Source organism: Bombina bombina, chromosome 4 (genome assembly GCF_027579735.1).
Source record: "Bombina bombina isolate aBomBom1 chromosome 4, aBomBom1.pri, whole genome shotgun sequence".
Lineage (NCBI taxonomy): Eukaryota > Metazoa > Chordata > Amphibia > Anura > Bombinatoridae > Bombina > Bombina bombina.
In genome coordinates, this window is record NC_069502.1 from 453,117,741 (window position 1) to 453,138,074 (window position 20,334).

The window sequence follows — 20,334 nt, forward strand, 5'->3', positions numbered from 1 at the left end:
TTTATTTTTTTTTTGTGGGGAACAAAGCAGGGATTAAACACATAAGTGGGATTTGACCTGGCTGGTTAGTTTTGCAAGTGATGATTGTAGGGGCAAAATATAATTTACTGTAAGGGGTTTAAAAATGTCCCCGGATTTCATTTTAAAAATCTGGTCACCTTAAAGGGATAGTAAACCCAATTATTTTCTTTCATGATTCAGATAGAGCATGCAATTTTAAGCAACTTTCTAATTTACTCCTATTATGAATTTTTCTTCATTCTATTGGTATCTTTATTTGAAAAGCAGAAATGTAAGCTTAAGAGCCGGCCCATTTGTGGTTGAGAACCTGGGTTGCACTTGCTTATTGGTTTGCTAAATGTAGCCACTAATCACAAGCGCTAGCCAGGGTGCTGAAACCAAAATTGGACCTGCTCCTTAGCTTATATTACTACTTTTTCAAATAAAGATACCAAGAGAAAGAAGAAAATTTGATAATAGGAGTAAATTAGAAAGTTGCTTAAAATTGCATGCTCTATCTGAAACATGAATTAAAAAATGTGGGTTTACTATCCCTTTAATTTAAAGGGACATTGTATACCAAACATTTCTTCCATACATATAAAAGAGCAGCATTTATACATGTTAAAAATGTAGTATTTGCTTGACAAAGCTTTAATTAAAAATTGTTCAAATTTTAATTAAATCTAATACTTTAGTATCAATTTTGTACTTCCTGCTAATGATCGCTGACTGTTAAGGAAACTCCCACAGAATTGCAAGCATCTGTTAGTTTATTCAAGACAGAAATATTAATTTGTCAAAAAAATAAAAATAATAATAATAATAAAAAAAAACCTCTAATGCATTTTGAAATATTCTGTTTTAGAAACAATGTCCCTTTAAGGTTCCACTCTAAAGTTGATCAAATCTCTGAAGTATACACTCCTTACCCAAAATCACTTTATAATAAATTCTAATGCAATCCTATTTTAATAATATGCACTCAAGAGGTTACAATACATAAAAGGGCTAGAAAGGTTAAAAATGAAATGTGCATGGGTGCACTTCAAATTTAAACATAAGCATTTTTGCAATATAATTTCATTAGCAAAAATGATTCTAGTAAAAGTTATTACTGGATTTCAGTGGCATACTCACATATCCTGTGAAGGCCCATGCACTAGTAGTAGTGAACACCACATCTTCTCTGAAAGTCAGCAGTGACTTGTACAACACAAATTAAGTCTACAGAAGCAATACACAACACCACCAGCTCTGTGAGCAGGCATCATGTTTGAATACTGGTGCATGTGGGGCCCTCGCAGGATATGTGCGTATGCCACAGAAACAATAACAACCTTTACCTGAAGCATTTTTCCTGCTGAAAGTATATTGCAAAAATGTTTATATTTCAAATTGAAATGTGCCCATGCACATTATATTTTTGTCCTTTCTGTCCCTGTAAATAGAAACAAAGCACTGACTGATCCTCTCGACGCATTACAAATAAACTCAAAGATATAAGCTCAGAAGACAAACTGGAATCATGTCCTTAATCACAGAAAGAGAATGAGGGAAGAAAGGTTTCAAAGTTGCACCGTGGCCACAGTGACTTTCGATGCACAGAATTAAATAGTTGAGAAACACTAACTGAAAGAGTTAATGTGATTACTATTTACCAAATAACAATTCACTGAAATCCATGGAGATTTTCATATTCATTCATTTAATTTAAATTTTACTTTCATAAATTAATACGTATTTTTACCATTTACTTCAACAAACCAATCAAGGTTAAAGTCAAATAATCAAATAAAAGTTTCTGTGAGGTCTCTTTTGACAAGAGTTTTTTTTATGGTTTTGGCATCAGTTTAGAGATTATGCTTCACTGCAAACCGCATAGGGATCAAAGTCATTGGGTCACTTTCTCCATTACTTCATTCTGACCCAAGAAACTAGAGCACATATGACTCCTGACATATGCTAGTTCAGAGTTTTGTTCTTGGTTATTTCTGTCAGGGTAACTCAGAGTTATAGATTCATGGTCCCATTTGTGCTCCTGTCCATAATTAGGCCTTCTCCACAAACGTAGCACTTGTGTGAATATTCCATGGCCCTATAGTTGGCTAATGTGCACATCTCGGTCCCTGAAGAAGATTCCATGAGATCTCTTCAAATAAGGCACACAAGGTCTGAAGTCCTATAAAACCATATGAGCTTTACAAATAAAACAGTTCAATTATATAAGGCTTTTCCCTATACCTGCCAGGGAAATTCCTGATTACAGTACAATGAAATAAGTTACACATGTCCACTCTGAACTTTAACTGGCACAGACACTAAAGGATGTTTAATTTTCTTGAACAGGTCAAATTACTATGAACAAGTTTCCACATATGCATTAAATCATCTGGTAAAAGTTTGTGTACCACCATCATGCTCTTGAAGAAACATGGCTCCCTGTTCATCTTACTGCTCTTGTTTTTTACAATGCCAAAAGTTCTGAACCCTTCATGCTTAATTGGACTGACTTTGATAACCTCCAAACACATCCCGAGAAATACATCATCAATGGGGTACAGCTCTAGGCTCTCTGATGCTTTATACAACCTCTTCACTAATGGACCTGCCATAAGGAAACCCCCACCTCCAGCATATGGTGGGTAGCTGGTTTTGTTATAAAGAGCAGTGGGAATATAATACTTGTTCTCCTTCTTGCGGATGGGATAAGCTTTGAAAAGAACATCTCCCACAAATAGGTCAGGTGTTTCGTTGATGCTAAGATATTCCAGGATGTTATCTGGGCTAACAAAAACATCATCATCCCCTTTGAAGATGTATTTCACCCCATGACAGTAGATGGTCATCCACTTAAGGAAGTGAACCTCTTTGAGGGTCAGATTAAAGAAAGAATCAAGGAAGTTCCATTGCAAAATATCCCGATATATCAAGTTCTCAAACTCAAGGAGTTTCTGATAATTGGCCCGCTCCTCTTCCTTCATGGCTGTTCCTAAAAGGAATAAAGTTCTCACTTTCTTGCCATCCACCTCCTTTTCCTTCCCCCAGGTCTTGCGGATAGCCTCCCTGCGGTCGTGTTGTGTGATAATTGATTTCACCACAATGAGAAGCTCGACATCATCACTGCATTTCTGTGGATTGTTAATAATGATAGGGAAATATCTACAATGTCGATAAAGCAAGAACTGCTGGAAGTTTGGTTCTATTGTCTTGAACCAATCCAAATGTGTGAGGTTCCAGTTTGTTGTGCAGTTGATAGAGTTTACATCCCACTCTACAGTGCTGCTCTCAGTGCTCAGAAGATCATGTGCAACCTGTTTCTTCACCTTGTTTGCCCAAAAACTACTAGGGATTGGATGGGTGTCCCTCTTTTGAGCATTCATAAGCTCCTGTGATCCGGATCCGGAAAACTTTAGTGATCCCTCCATGAATAGTCCTGGAGCTGTCCCTCTCTGCAGGACAGTCAGTGCAATCACTAGGCAGAAGGAGAGGCATAAACTTTTATAAACGATTTTCCTCCTATGGACACAAAACACAATGTTATTTTTTTTATCATAATATTTTAAATTACTGGAAAAATAAAACAATCACTAGAGGCATACACAGAATATGGCTATGGCACAGATATTTTTTTTCTTAGATTGTTTATAACTAGTAATCATTTCAGTGACTTCTTGACATTTAAGTTTTCAAATAATTTAATTACTAGGAATAGCTTTATCAAAGGAAGCTGTAATGTCTCAATGTTCATCAATATTCTACTCTAAAACCAATAAAATGGTATTCTTATTAAAAAAATACATTGGGCCAGATTACAAGTGGTGCCCTATTTAGCACTTTCACTCTCACGCAAACACCAGCAGAAGTAAACTTTTAACATGCGTGAATTACAAGTTGAAAGTAAAAATGTTTGGGCGTAAGCAAAAGCCGATGTGGGCTAACTTGAGGACTTCAGATATCACTAACTTTTTCTCCTCATAGACTTCAATGGAGGTCGAAAATTAAAAAACACAACACCTTTTACATGTGTGCTACCCTGACCATGTTTAACCAAGTGCACTATACTCAACATGAATTATGCATATTTTACTGTTTAGTTCATTTTAAATATATATATATATATATATATATATATATAATTGATTTTTTGTAAAATATATATACCTCTATATATATATATATATATATATATATATATATATATATATATATATATATATATATATATATATATAGGAATATCTATTCAGAAATACTTAGAACATTTTCCCCTATATGAAGAACATTGGAATGTAAAATATTTACAGCATTCACACACTAAAACACTTTCGGCTAGATTACGAGTTTTGCGGTATGAGTGAAAAAGCAGCGTTAAGGCTCATAACGCTGCCTTTTCACTACCACTGGTATTATGAGTCTTGCAGGTTTAGGGGCACCGCACACTTTTTTGGCCGTAACGCAACGTAATTACAGCAGCTTTCAAAAAGTCCTTTTTCAATGGGACTTCCATAGCGCCGGTATTACGAGTCTGCTTAGGAGGCCAAAAAGTGAGCAGTACACACTATACCGCCAAGATCAATACCGTAAACTGAAAGTCAGTAGTTATGAGTTGTACGCTACAAAGCTATAACATAAAACTCATAACTAAAGTGCTAAAAAGTACACTAACACCAATAAACTACCTATTGACCCCTAAACTGAGGCCCTCCCGCATTGCAAAAACTAAAATAAATGTATTAACCCCTAATCTGCCGCTCCGTACATCACCGCTACTATAATAAACATATTACCCCTAAACCGCCGCACTCCCGCATCACAAACACTAGTTAAATATTATTAACCCCTAATCTGCCACCCCTAACATCGCTGCAACCTACCTACATTTATTAATCCCTAATCTGCCGCCCCCAACGTCGCCGCCACTATACTAAATTTATTAACCCCTAAACCTATGTCTAACCCTAACACCCCCTAACTTAAATAAAATTAAAATAAATCTAAATAAAACCTACTATCATTACCTAAATTATTCCTATTTAAAACTAAATACTTACCTATAAAATAAACCCTAAGCTAGCTACAATATAACTAATAGTTACATTGTAGCTAGCTTAGGGTTTATTTTTATTTTACAGGTAAGTTTGTATTTATTTTAACTAGGTAGAATAGTTACTTAATAGTTATTAACTATTTACTTATTACCTAGCTAAAATAAATACAAATTTACCTGTAAAATAAAACCTAATCTGAGTTACACTACCACCTAACCTTACACTACAATTAAATAAATTACCTAAATTAAATACAATTACCTAAATTACAAAAAAATACAAACACTAAATTACACAAAATAAAAAAAAGAAATTATCAGATATTTAAACTAATTACACCTAATCTAATAGCCCTATCAAAATAAAAAAGCCCCACCCCCCCAAAAAAAAACCTAGCCTAAACTAAACTACCAATAGCCCTTAAAAGGGCCTTTTGTGGGGCATTGCCCCAAAGAAATCAGCTCTTTTACCTGTAAAAATAATATACAAACATCCCACCAACAGCAAAACCCACCACCCAACCAACCAACCCCCCAAATAAAATCCTAACTAAAATAACCTAAGTTCCCCATTGCCCTGAAAAGGGCATTTGGATGGGCATTGCCCTTAAAAGGGCATTTAGCTCTTTTTCAAGTGCCCAAACCTTAATCTAAAAATAAAACCCACCCAATAAACCCTTAAAAAAAAAAACTAAAACTAACCCTTGAAGATCCACTTACAGTTTTGAGACACATTTTTCACAATTTTTTTTACATTTTTCACATTTTTTCAACATTTGGACATTTTGGATTTCAATTTTCAGTTTTTAATTTTTTGTTTGGATATTCTGGATTTTCACACAACTAACAACCAGTATTTAGTGGAACCACACGAACTGTGTGTTGAAAATAATAAGCAATATCTGTCTCTGTTTTTTGCAGTGCCTTGTGAGGTCTGAATGGGTTAATTTGTATGTGGGCATTATTAGTCAGGAGGGCAACTCTGGTTAATGAGACCATAAAATATAGCTAGTTCTGAGAGTGTCTGTTTATTTTTTCTAAATCTAATCTCTTTCTCCTTGCATTTCAGCTAGTATCAGTAAATACTTAAAGGGACATTAAACACCTAATGAAAATGGCTGAAACCTACTTTTTCTTATAAATAAAAATAAAATAATCACTGCTGTTTATTTTATCTGTTCCTCTTACCCCAAACTTTTCAAAGGGATTGTTTTGAAATACAGTGTTGAGCCAGTGCCAAATTTCCTATGTAAGCTGCCATATTGTATAGTGCGTTACAGGGCTCATTAGTCACATGACACAGCATATTGGCTGTTACAGTACTTAGAGAATATAACATTTGCCTGCAGTGTGTGAGCTGCAGTGAGACACATTTATTTCTCAGTTAGGTTGTAAATAGATTTCATTTGCCAGTCTATTGTATATAATACACATTAAGCAGCAAATGCTAAGTGCATTACCTATTTTTTTTAACTTCCCCCTACAGTTTTACTTTTTCAAACTCCACAAGTTTTCTGCTCTAAGCAGAGCGTTCAGTCACTGTTGTTGTCAATTACTGACATCATGCTCCAGGAGGGGGGAGAGGGAGGGGGAGTAGATCACACTGATAAATAATGCATACGAACGATCCTTGCTAAACGAACACTAAGCTGTCAGCCCTTAGTGATTCACATTACCAGGATCAAACGTCATGAAAGGCAGAAATCATCTCCACAAACTACACTCCGTTCCGTTATAGTTTCCCCCTCCCTCTCCCCCCTCCTGGAGCATGATGTCAGTAGGGATGGGCGAATGTGCAAATTTTCGAATTTCGAATGTAGAACGAATGTTATTACCGAAATTCGAATTCTAAATTCGAATGTCGATAAGAACGAATATTCTTAAAAATTCAAAAATCGAATGTTATTTACAGTTTTCGAATGTCACTTTCGAATTCGAATGTTTATAATTATATCGAATGTCTACATTCGAAATTCGAATTTTTCGAATTCGAATATAAATTCGAATTTTTCGAATTCGAATATAAATTCAAATTTTTCGAATATAAATTCGAATTTTTCGAATTCGAATATAAATTCGAATTTTTCGAATTCGAATATTGCATAATTCGAATATTACATTTAAAAGCATTAGAAATACTATTACAATCTAAATTCGAATTTTTCGAATTCGAATACACGTATTGCATAATTCGAATATTACATTTAAAGAAAAAGCATTAGAAATACTATTACAATCTAAATTCGAATTTTTCGAATTCGAATACACGTATTGCATAATTCGAATATTACATTTAAAGAAAAAGCATTAGAAATACTATTACAATCTAAATTCGAATTTTTCGAATTCGAATATTGCATAATTCGAATATTACATTTAAAGAAAAAGCATTAGAAATACTATTACAATCTAAATTCGAATTTTTCGAATTCGAATACACGTATTGCATAATTCGAATATTACATTTAAAGAAAAAGCATTAGAAATACTATTACAATCTAAATTCGAATTTTTCGAATTCGAATACACGTATTGCATAATTCGAATATTAAATTTAAAGAAAAAGCATTAGAAATACTATTACAATCTAAATTCGAATTTTTCGAATTCGAATATTGCATAATTCGAATATTACATTTAAGGAAAAAGCATTAGAAATACTATTACAATCTAAATTCGAATTTTTCGAATTCGAATATTGCATAATTCGAATATTACATTTAAAGAAAAAGCATTAGAAATACTATTACAATCTAAATTCGAATTTTTCGAATTCGAATACACGTATTGCATAATTCGAATATTACATTTAAAGAAAAAGCATTAGAAATACTATTACAATCTAAATTCGAATTTTTCGAATTCGAATATTGCATAATTCGAATATTACATTTAAGGAAAAAGCATTAGAAATACTATTACAATCTAAATTCGAATTTTTCGAATTCGAATATTGCATAATTCGAATATTACATTTAAAGAAAAAGCATTAGAAATACTATTACAATCTAAATTCGAATTTTTCGAATTCGAATATTGCATAATTCGAATATTACATTTAAAGAAAAAGCATTAGAAATACTATTACAATCTAAATTCGATTTTTTTCGAATTCGAATACACGTATTGCATAATTCGAATATTACATTTAAAGAAAAAGCATTAGAAATACTATTACAATCGAAATTCGAATTTTTCGAATTCGAATATTGCATAATTCGAATATTACGTTTAAAGAAAAAGCATTAGAAATACTATTACAATCTAAATTCGAATTTTTCGAATTCGAATATTGCATAATTCGAATATTACATTTAAAGAAAAAGCATTAGAAATACTATTACAATCTAAATTCGAATTTTTCGAATTCGAATATTTTCGAATGTAATCGTAAAATTCGAAACCGAACATTCGAATTTCGAATGTTAGAATGTTATGTAAACATTCGAAATTCGATTCGAACGAACGAATGTGTTAAAATTCGTGCCGTTTTTCGAATGTTGCGAAACATTCGCCCATCCCTAGATGTCAGTAATTGACAACAACAGTGACTGAACGCTCTGCTTAGAGCAGAAAACTTGTGGAGTTTGAAAAAGTAAAACTGTAGGGGGAAGTTAAAAAAAATAGGTAATGCACTTAGCATTTGCTGCTTAATGTGTATTATATACAATAGACTGGCAAATGAAATCTATTTACAGCCTAACTGAGAAATAAATGTGTCTCACTGCAGCTCACACACTGCAGGCAAATGTTATATTCTCTAAGTACTGTAACAGCCAATATGCTGTGTCATGTGACTAATGAGCCCTGTAACGCACGCTACAATATGGCAGCTTACATAGGAAATGTGGCACTGGCTCAACACTGTATTTCAAAACAATCCATTTGAAAAGTTTGGGGTAAGAGGAACAGATAAAATAAACTGCAGTGATTATTTTATTTTTATTTATAAGAAAAAGTAGGTTTTGGGGATTATTAGAAGACAAGTGTTAAGGGTCCCTTTAAATCCTGGTTATCTTGATAGGCCAAATATATGAATGTATGTACACAACTCATTGTAAACATTGGGAATGTATCCCTGACCTTTGTTTTTTTTTATGTATTGTCAAACACAATTCTGATGTGTAACTGTTATTTACTTATGATGTAACCATATTTGTTAAAACCCTTGCATTTTTTTAGCTAGCTAATCATAAACTGTAAATAGCCTAGATGTGGAATGTATAAATACCTGGGAAGGGGACTGACCCCCTCAGAGAAAACTTTGTATTGTTTCTCTCCATACTGCAGTGTGTAATCAATAAACAAACTCTTTTTAACCTGTCTTGGTCTGAAGGAGTTATTCAGTCCAGGGTGAGTATATCACCAACACATGGCGTAGTCGGCCGGATAGCAAAATCTCAGACAGCAGTCCAAGTGGCAAAGACTTTCTGCTCTAGGGACACTCAATTTAGATCGGTCTTCTGAATGGTAAGAACATTTTTGTTTTTAGTTTAACAGTAATTGAGTGTCTCTGGGTAAGGGGTCAGAGCTGTTTGGCGTTCAGGGTGACGCTATCCTTAGAGGCTTTGTTTATTGATTTATTAATGTTATGTGTTGTATTGTGTAAATTGTTTTTGTAAAAAAGTTAAAACTTGTGACCTAGGAGGGTGTCTATTTAAAGGCAACTGGGATTAGGAAACTGGGTTTACAGTTCTAGCCGCCCCAACCTGACTGCAAGTCCCACCAGACATTAACCAGTCAGTGTTTGAATGCAAGGGGAACTGTGACAAACCTATATCCGAAACTGTGACCTGGCAGACACCCTAAAAGGACACATAGTTACCTGTTCTGATTATATGTTTAGGAAAATCTCTTGGATAAGTCCTGATTAGACAGCTTTATTTTTTGTGTGAGCACTGATAGTATTCCCAGTGAAGAAAATATTGTTAATCTTAGGAAGGGGCTATCCTGGGTAGACGTAAGACTGCAGCAGTCATTTAAGGGGACAGTATACACTCATATATACTCATTTTCATATAACTGCATGTAATAGACACTACTATAAAGAATAAGATGCAGATACTGGTATAAAAATCAAGTATAAAACTGTTTAAAAACTTACACAGAGCTCTCAGTTTGCTCTGTTGAAAAGGACATAAACAGGAGCAAGTTGGAGTATGTAACTGATGGTATTCCCATAAAACTGTGGGGAGTCTGAAAGTCAGAGCAGTGTTATTTGCAAATAAGCAAACCTATACATTTAAAAAAAAAAAAAAAAAAAAAACAACAACTTTATGGGCTATAAATAGATAATCTACAAAACATTTATGCAAAGAAAAAAATGAGTGTAGGGAAGGGGACTGACCCCCTCAGAGAAAACTTTGTATTGTTTCTCTCCATACTGCAGTGTGTAATCAATAAACAAACTCTTTTTAACCTGTCTTGGTCTGAAGGAGTTATTCAGTCCAGGGTGAGTATATCACCAACATGTGCTTTATCTTGTAATTTTAGATAAAGCTAATGGTTATTATTGAATGTTTTGACATGTACCAATTCAATTTGTAAACATTTAATTACTGTTTTCAAGACATAGATAGCGCATCATTTTTTTTATATATTTTAAATCCATGTATTATAAGTATTGTTTATATTCATAGATGATCATCTATTTATTGCATTTGTATACTTACTGATTGCATTTTAGAAGTCAACTATCCATACTTTTAAATTGTAAGAAAGATTCATCATTGTTTTTTAGAATGTGCCACATTGTTTTTTAGAAAATATAACATTTTTTAGAATTGTAAAACAGAAATTTTTGTATTTTAGAAATAGTTTATTAAATAATATTTTCATACACACCTATAAGAACGTACTTTATAACATTTTTTATATACACTTTGTGGACACCACCTTAAGCCACACATACCTTACGAGGGTATTGTAGCGCTCTTTCCATAGCATACTCTTTCTGCATGCACTAACTTTAGCAAGCTTGTAATCTAGCTCTGTGTGTTCCCTGGTGCCCAACTAAGCACGATATGGAAAGATGACTTAATGCTGGCTTAGCGCAATATGACCCACACTCAATTTCACTATAAAGCTGTGATAGCCAAATACCTAACGCATGGGGGCCGCAGTTCAATATTTTAGTAGCATTAAGGGACATATATATAATTTATGGTTATTAAACACAAAAATAATAATATTCTTCCTAAAAATGGAGTCATAGGCGCCCATTTAACAAGCTCCGTAGTGAGCTTCTGGGCACGTGTTTCTGGCGAGCCTTCAGACTCGCCAGAAAAAGCAGTTATGAAGCAGCGGTCACAAAGACCACTGCTCCATAACCTGTCCGCCTGCTCTGAGCAGGCAGACAGATATCACCGGAAATCAACCTGATCGAGTACGATCGGGTTTATTGACACCTCCCTGCTGGCGGCCCATTGGCCGCGAGTCTGCAGGGGGCGGCGTTGCACCAGCAGCTCTTGTGAGCTGCTGGTGCAATGCTGAATACGGAGAACGTATTGAATTTTGGATGATGCACATGCGTTAACGTGTTCGCCCATATAAGTCAATGGAGCAAAAAAAGTGAAAAAAACCTACTCGCACCCTAACCCGATCGCATATTCTCAAGTGTGCTAACCCAACATGAAAATATAAATATTTCACATTCCAATATTCTTCACATAGCAGAATATGTTCTATTTATTCGTAAATACATATTTCTACATATATCTGATGGTATTTTGGTACAATATATAGTTAAAACCTTTAATAAATATGAATATTGCATAAATATTTTCATGTTTTCATCTACTTGCTCCAATGCACTTATATATATGTGTACATATGTGTATATATGTCTGTAAATACATATATACACATATAAATACATATGTGCACACATATTAACATATTTATATACATACATGCACATATTTAGACATGTTTATGTATGTATCTCTATCTAAAGCCCTTTGCAGTTCTTTTTTTTTTTTCTAACACCTCATATCTTTGAGCCTTTCAAACTTTTTTGTGCAATATTTGTTTAACTAATTTTTATTAGATGGTGCTATTATAAGTGTAACTGTACAATGTATTTATGATGTGTTTTGTGCAACTGTTTATTCAAGCATAACAGTTAACCAGAGCTCTGAGGTCATGCTAACCCGGCGCACATTAACTTCTATTGTGCTCAAGCGATGTAATAAATGCTCTACTTCCGATGCATGCAAACAGCCGCAATACACCTGATATCGCTTGTGCGCAACTGTTAGTGCGCCACTTGTAATCTGGCCTAAAGTAAAAAAAATTAGATGTGCTCAATATTATTGTTCTACAACTCCCATAAAAATTAACACTTGTTGCTGTTGCTATTAATATCAGCAAGCTGTAATGCATCTGCCAATTATCTATATCTATTTATATATCTCTATGTATATTTATCTGTATCTATCCATCTTTCTATCTATCCATACACACACATTAACCAGTTAAATACTAGGGAAGGCAACAACTTAGTAAGAAGCAATGTACAGTATATGAAGAGACACAAAGGGGTTAAAATGCCCACTTTTCAACACCTTTTGGACGCCCCTCACACACTCTATCAAGCACGTTTACATTTACAGAAAAGCCTCTTCAGTTTCAAGGCAATTAAATGGGGTTTTGTAATGAAAGGCGTCTTTCTCCTGAGGAGGCAGTGAAATGCTGGCCAGGAGGAGGGAAGGGGATACAGGAATCAACTGTGCTTTGTGAGAATAACCTGGCATTGGTGTGTAGGTACAACACCAACATATACATGCATATTTATAAACACATTCTGATGATAAGTTTTCTGGACTGGGTCCCCTGTACTATCTGAATGCAAAAATAAATACATATATATATATATATATATATATATATATATATATATGTGTGTGTGTGTGTGTGTGTGTGTGTGTGTGTGTTTCTGAGGAAATTTACTTAAATTATTAAAATAATACATGTCTTTTTGTGATTTCACACATTTTTTTTAGTTATGCCACTTTGTGGATGAATGAGACCTAATGGCTAGTCCAAGGGTCAAGAAATTCTACATGCATTGAGAAGTTGAGATTTATGGCAAAACGTTTTACTCCCATTCTTTCTTTGTTAACCCCTTCATACCAGGGGTAAGTGTTTAAGATTGAACAGGGTTCCAATGTTAACACTTGCTTGAGAAACAAGATCACGCAATCTTCAATGTATAGACTAAAAGGAGGAGGGTGTGAGGCGCCAAAAAAGGTAGGACGTTCCATGCTGTCCTAATGGCGTTAAAGGCCAATGCTGTTTGGACAGCATGGAACGTCTTATCAGCGTCTACAGGTTAAATAATGTTTATACTGTATTTTGCTTAAGGGACATTAAATATTAGGTTCTGTGGAAACCTTTTTAAAAGGACCTGTTTTAAATTGTGCGCTCCAGCTAAATCATGAATGTTTTATTTTGACTTGAGTGGTCCTTTTTTTTAAAAAAAAAATAATTTTTATTGAGATAATCATCAAATACATACAATAATGGATGTACAATACAAAGCAGGAAGAAAAAGGCGGATACAGTGTACATGTGTGATACAATGAACTAACCAAAAATAGGCTGTTTAAAATAGGATGCAGTACAGTCCCCAATTAAGTCCTGAACATGTACACTTTGAACTTTTCAACCTCATTTATAAGCAAAGTGTACATAAACACAGAATGTCAATATTATATTGCTAGGTTGACATAACATCTTTATAAAGCTGCAATCAGGGAGGGACTCAAATAAATCTTAGTCAAGAACATTGCTCTAGTTTCGATCCTGTTAAATACACCTTCAAAATGAACACACATGGACATATGGTATCTCTTTTTTAAATATAATCTAGATATGTGGTAACTACTTAACCGGCCACATTTGGACCAACTGATATACTAAAATCATGTAAAATGGTAGCTACCTTGGGCCACGTGGTATAATTTATAACTTGAGTAGTAAGTTGAGTCTATAGCCACTTTTGGGCTTGGTATAGCAAAAAACATTAAATATATATATAACAACAACAGATTATGTAAAATGCTTCAACACAAATAGGTAAAATGAGTTTCTGGTTTAACATGATATCCGTGTTAATCACTAAACTCCACCCCACTAGTTCTGTAGACTTTAGTATTAACAGACCCTTTTCTTCTATTTGTCAAACCTGTGGAGACTGAAGATGCTGTTATTTTCACAAAACATAAGAGGATGGTCCACTACAGAGTACAGATATATACAAAGAAATTCTATTAATTGGCATCTCAACTGAACTTATCTAGGTCTTATTAATATATAAGATAGACCTCCTTATGCATGATATACAATGTGGATGCCATGCCACCTCGGCCGCCGGCAGCACAGCAAAAAATAAAACAACAAGGAGGGACACGGTAAAATGGCTTATATACTCAATACCCATTGACAATTCAATTTGATTATAAGAACTGGAGACCCCTTAAACCTTTGATTGTTGCTATACTGGCGAACATGTAATAAGAGTAAATGTAATCTATCTAGACAATTACAAGTAAATACATCACTACTGCCTGAAATGGTGCAAGCGATACATGTGACTGGGGATCTAGCTTTGAAATGTAATAAGACAGTCTCCCCAGCATCCGGCTCAATTGCCTTTATAAGGATATAGTTAGAGTCTAAATACGTGGATTTCAGGAGGAGTAAATTGTCCTCAAAGAGTAAGGTGACATGTCTGGTAGCCAGATGGTAGTGGAATGGGTAGCAGTTCATGTCCGCAACTTACATTAGAGTTCCCACAATATACGTACTGCGGATGTCTGTCAGCATGGGCAAATTCATTAACCCACTCCTACCTTTGTGATCTGAGTGTAGGCCATGTCAACTAGGTCACTCAGTGGACGGTGTTGCGCACAAATAGCGGACCGCAGCATATTCAATGAGACGGCTCTGTAGATGCCAGTAATGCCCCTGGTGGAATCAAGCAGCACCGCAAACTGTCCCCCTCTCAGGTCCCATCTGTCAGGCTGTAGGGTCTTCTTAACGGCAGCTGGGATGAGGAAGATCCTGTTTTTGCGGCCTCCATTTAGTAAAGGAGTATGCGCTTCTCGTGTCTCAGGTTGCCGCACAACAGCAGTGTTGGCGAGATCGGCTCTCATATCCACGGTGGCTGTGATCCTGTTAGGATATGTTTAGTTGTTTTAGAGAACACTACAATTACAGCTTACTGCTTTATGCAGGACCACTCAGTCTCACACCTTACCTCGGATTCCCACAGATTTAACTTAAGGGAACCCTGATATGCTCATTGATCTGAGGGTCACTACAGCAGGGTAGCTGAGTGAAAACGGAACCTTCACGCAACAATAACTGCTTGTAGCAGAAAAGAGAGTAAGTCTTATAGGAATGACTACAGCAGTAGTGAAAGAGTTAATTAGTGCAGGTGCCTTAATTCAAACAGTCTAGCAGTGAAAATAGTTTATGCAGCAGGCTTTAGCAAACACACTTAAATTCACACAGTACTTTGATAAGTGAATAAATCAACCTCTGGTCATTTTGTAAACCATACTTTGATAATGAATATTAGTAATTTCCAGAGTTGTTCAATCAGAGTAATATATGCTGTGTTTAACTGATGAAACAGATAAAGTTTAAGTTAAAGCAAACAGTTCATTTCAAGCACAATAGAGGTTAATTGTTGTAAAGTTTGAAATATGCTTAGGCAGTCCGATAATGAATAATGGTAGTTGTAATAATCTTTGTCACAGTTATTTGTTTGTAATTTGGTAAGTAGCAGTAAGAGGTTTAGTGCATATTTGATATCTGAAGCGAATATGAATATCCAGCAAGTGAGAGTTTCACAATTAATATATAGCAAGCGTAAGTGTAATGAGGTTGCAGCAATACACACAGTTCATACAATGCAATATATACAGACCAGTAATATTGGAGATGATATTAGCACAGAGCGATACAGTTACCAGACAGCAACAAGTCCCAGCGGTATCACAGAGAGCCTGGCTGAGAACCGCGGCGGGAGAATGTCGGGCGTGACGTCACACGCTGCAGGGAACAACCTCAATACAGGAGAGAGACTGAGAAATCTCTTAGTGAACAAACGGAGCAAAACTTCAAGCACAAAAGAGAATCTGCAGGTTGATTCGAGTAGGCAGAAACTCAGGGTGAGCAATAAGTTGAAAATACAAAGTTGTATAAACGGCTAGGTCTCTTCTGAAGCAGCTTGACACTGAGCAACAAATTACCAAGCAATGAGTTCTGTTGGGAGGAGCCTTAAATAGGGGTAGTGAGCTCACATTCTTAAAGGCACAGTGTGAGAAGAGATAAATCCCTGACAGGACACCCCCCCCCCCCCCAAGGAGCCGCTCCGCGGATCAAGGACCAGGACGATCAGGATTTCTACGATGAAACAAGGAGACAAGACGTGGTGCAGAGACATTATTAGAAGGCTCCCAAGAGTCCTCCTCAGGACCAAACCCTTTCCAACTGACAAGATATTGAAGTTGATTACGATGGTAACGAGAGTCTAGGATAGACTCAATCTCATATTCCATGCCATCAATGACTGAAGGATCCACCGTGTCATTCTGAGTCGTGTCTCTGATTGTACTGTACGGTTTCAAAAGAGAAACGTGGAATGTGGGATGTATTTTTAGAGAGTCTGGTAGTTTAAGTGTTACAGCATTAACATTGATGACCTTTTGTATTGGATAAGGCCCTAAATATAGAGAAGCGAGTTTTTTAGATGGAACTTGTAAGCGTAAATGTTTAGTGCTTAACCAGACTTTGTCACCAATCTTGTAAGCTGGAGGCTTGGATCTACGTAGATCGTAATGGTGTTTCTGAACAGCCTGAGCTTCTAGTAAAACTTGTTTCAATGTTGTGAAATTGGTGGCAATGGTGTTAACAAGATCATTAACTATAGGCATGTCGGAATTGTTGATCCGATTTGGGTAGTATGAGGGATGAAATCCGTAGTTGATGTAAAATGGTGTCATTTTAGATGATGAATTTACGGCATTATTATGGGCAAATTCCGCAGTAGCAAGTAGAGAATGCCAGTTATCTTGTTGTTGAGTGCAGTAGCAACGAAGGTACTGCTCTAATGTTTGATTTGTTCTTTCTGTTTGACCATTGGTTTGTGGATGATAAGCGGTACTCAAACGTTTAGTAATGTTAAGAGAGGAGCACAGTTGATTCCAAAACCTTGAGGTGAATTGCTTACCTCTATCTGTGGTAATTGTTTCAGGTAGACCATGTAGTTTTACAATTTGATTCAAAAATAGTGAAGCAGTTTCTGAAGATGTAGGCAATCCTCTATGTGGTAGGAAATGTGCCATTTTAGAGAATAAGTCCACTACTACTAATATGGTGTTATAATTAGCTGATGAAGGTGGATCAACAATAAAATCCATAGCAATCGCTGCCCAAGGTCTGTCTGGTACTGGTAAAGAGAGAAGGTAACCATAGGGACTCTTATGCTGATGTTTCTTAGTTGTACATACCATACAGGAATCAATATACTGTTTAATAGTATCATTCATCTTTGGCCACCAGTAATTCCTTTTAATCAAATGAGCAGTTCTATGAACTCCAGGATGACCAGCCAATAAAGAGTCGTGAGCAGAGGTAAGTATCTCATTCCTGAGAGAAGGAGGTATATATAATAGAGTGCCATGGTAGTATAAGTTGTCTGAATGTTTTAGTACATCCAAATGACCCAAAGATGAATCATCCTTCAGATGTTCTTGTAAGATGGTTTTAAACTCAGTTGTTAAACAAATAATTCTATCCGGAGGTATGATAGATGAAGGAGAAACCACATCAGTAGGACGAGGGTCTTTTCTAGAAAGAGCATCAGCTTTCATATTTTTGGATCCTGGTCTATAAGTAATGACGTAATCAAAACGAGAAAAGAACAAACTCCATCGAACCTGGCGAGCAGTAAGGGTCTTGTTTGATTTTAAATATTCTAAATTACGGTGATCAGTATAGATGGTGATTGGATATGTTGCACCCTCTAGGAGGTGTCGCCAAAACTCCAAAGCTGATTTGATTGCAAGAAGTTCCTTATCACCGATTCCATAATTAATCTCTGCTGAACTCATAGTTCTAGAATAGTAGGAGACAGGATGTAAAGGTTCTTTTTCAGAGCCCCCACAGCAAACTCAGAAGCATCGACTTCTAGCGTAAATTGACATGTGGGATCTGGAAACTGTAAAATAGGGGCTGAAACAAATTTAGTTTTTAGAGTATTAAAGGAATGATCAGCATCTTGATTCCATACAAACTTAACTTGCTTACGTGTAAGTGTAGTGAGAGGTCTGACAATAAGAGAAAAATCTTTAATGAACTTTCTATAAAAGTTCGCAAAGCCAAGGAATCTTTGAACATCTTTTTTATTACGTGGAATAGGCCAATTAGTGATAGCTTCTACTTTGCTTGACTCCATTGAAATTCCAGCTGGTGAGATGCAATAACCAAGGAATGATATGGTGTTTGTATTAAAAATACACTTTTCAAGCTTTGCATATAGATGGTGTGCCCTTAAACGTGTCAATACTTGTTTGAAATGTACAATGTGAGCCTGTAGAGAATTTGAGTAAACCAAGATGTCATCCAAGTATACGACAATACAAATATCTAACAAATCATGAAAGACATCATTTATAAAACATTGAAAAGTCGCTGGGGCATTGCACAACCCAAAGGGCATTACAGTGTATTCATACAAACCGTATCTAGTACGAAATGCAGTTAACCATTCATCCCCTGCCCTCATCCTAATCAGATTGTAAGCACCTCTGAGGTCAAGTTTAGTAAAAACTGTGGCACCTTGTAAACGTTCAATAAGTTCAGGTATGAGGGGCAGGGGGTATCTGTTCTTTTTTGTGCATTTGTTCAACTGCCTATAATCGATGATGGGTCTGAGACTGCCATCCTTGTTTTTTACAAAGAACATTGCTGCAGCCGCAGAGGATGTGGAAGGTCTAATAAAGCCTTTTTTCAGGTTATCATCTAAATATTCTTTTAAATGATTTAATTCTGGCTGTGACAATGGATATATATGTCCATATGGTATGGAGCTTCCAGGTATAAGATCAATAGGACAGTCATAGTCTCTGTGTGGAGGTAAAGACTCAGCCTCCTTTTTGTCAAAAACATCAGCAAATTCACTATAACATTCTGGTAACTTATGTTCAGTGATATGACAAAGTGTGTGTACCCCAAAACAGGATTGTTTACAGTGGTTTGAATCAAAAACTACTGATGCTGTGGACCATGATATAGTGGGATTATGCTTTATTAACCAATTCAGTCCAAGGATTAGTGGATAAACAGAAGATGGAAGAACATCAAAACAAATAAGCTCTGTGTGTCCGGAAGGGGTAACCACTTTGAGTGGGATAGTGTGGTGAGTTATGGGACCAGAGCTAAAGAATGAACCGTCAACCAGACGAATAGCTAATGCAACACTCTTCTTTATTAGTGGGATGTGATTATTAACAACAAAAGTGTTATCAGCAAAATTCCCAGAAGCCCCAGAGTCAATTATGGCCTGAACGTTTATCTTCTGATGGGACCACTGTAAGGAGACATAAATAGATAGATGAGATTTTATGCTGTCAACCAAATTAACTGTATGGTTATTGAATGAAGTCTTACCCTTCTTTTGTCGAATCAGAGAGGGACAGTCCCTAACTGCATGGTTCTTTTCAGCACAGTATAGACATAAGTTTAGTAGCTTACGCCTAGCTTTCTCCTCAGGTCTCAAGGGTCCCCTAATGACTGCAACATCCATGGGTTCTTCTATGGGTCTAGTGAATGCTTTGGAAGGAGTTGAGTGATGATAATTGGGGGTTCTTCTGGGGGTAGTCTCTGAATAAGATCTCTCTGACTTCCTTTCCCTAAGTCGACAATCTATGCCAATAGAGAGAGTCATCAATTCATCCAAGTCCTCTGGAATCACACCCCTTGCCAACTCATCCTTAACTGCATCATTGAGTCCCAGACGGAACTGATTGCGTAGAGCAGGAATATTCCACAGGGTGTCAGGAGCCCATCTTTTAAATTCAGTAATGTAGTCTTCTACCATTCTTTTGCCCTGCCTTAGAGACCTAATGGCAGTTTCAGCAGTATTTTTTCTATTGTGATCTTCATATAAAAGAGACATAGCAGAAAAAAAATCTTCTAGGGAATTTAGGATAGGATCATTTTTTTCATAAAAAGCATTGACCCAAGACCTGGCCTCACCTCTGAGAAATGAA

At 35.8% G+C, this 20,334-nt stretch overlaps 1 protein-coding gene across 1 annotated transcript; it reads right to left on the minus strand.

Annotated features, from left to right (window-relative positions):
* Nucleotides 1-1,687: 1,687 nt before the first annotated feature.
* B3GNT7 (UDP-GlcNAc:betaGal beta-1,3-N-acetylglucosaminyltransferase 7) lies at nt 1,688-15,207 on the minus strand. Its single transcript, XM_053711923.1, has 3 exons — nt 14,905-15,207; nt 14,216-14,289; nt 1,688-3,519 (listed from the first exon to the last, which is right to left on the minus strand). Exons 1-3 carry the CDS (start codon nt 15,205-15,207, stop codon nt 2,322-2,324), a joined length of 1,575 nt encoding a protein of 524 aa, XP_053567898.1. The 3' UTR covers nt 1,688-2,321.
* Nucleotides 15,208-20,334: the final 5,127 nt, after the last annotated feature.

Excerpts from the sequence above, each read along its gene's own strand:
- B3GNT7 (XM_053711923.1), bottom strand. The coding sequence starts at position 15,207 with ATGAGAGCCGATCTCGCCAACACTGCTGTTGTGCGGCAACCTGAGACA. Across the intron at positions 14,290-14,904 it reads CCTACACTCAGATCACAAAG|TGGACCATCCTCTTATGTTT; the intron begins GTAGGAGTGGGT and ends TGTACTCTGTAG. Across the intron at positions 3,520-14,215 it reads TTGACAAATAGAAGAAAAGG|GAGGAAAATCGTTTATAAAA; the intron begins GTCTGTTAATAC and ends TTGTGTCCATAG.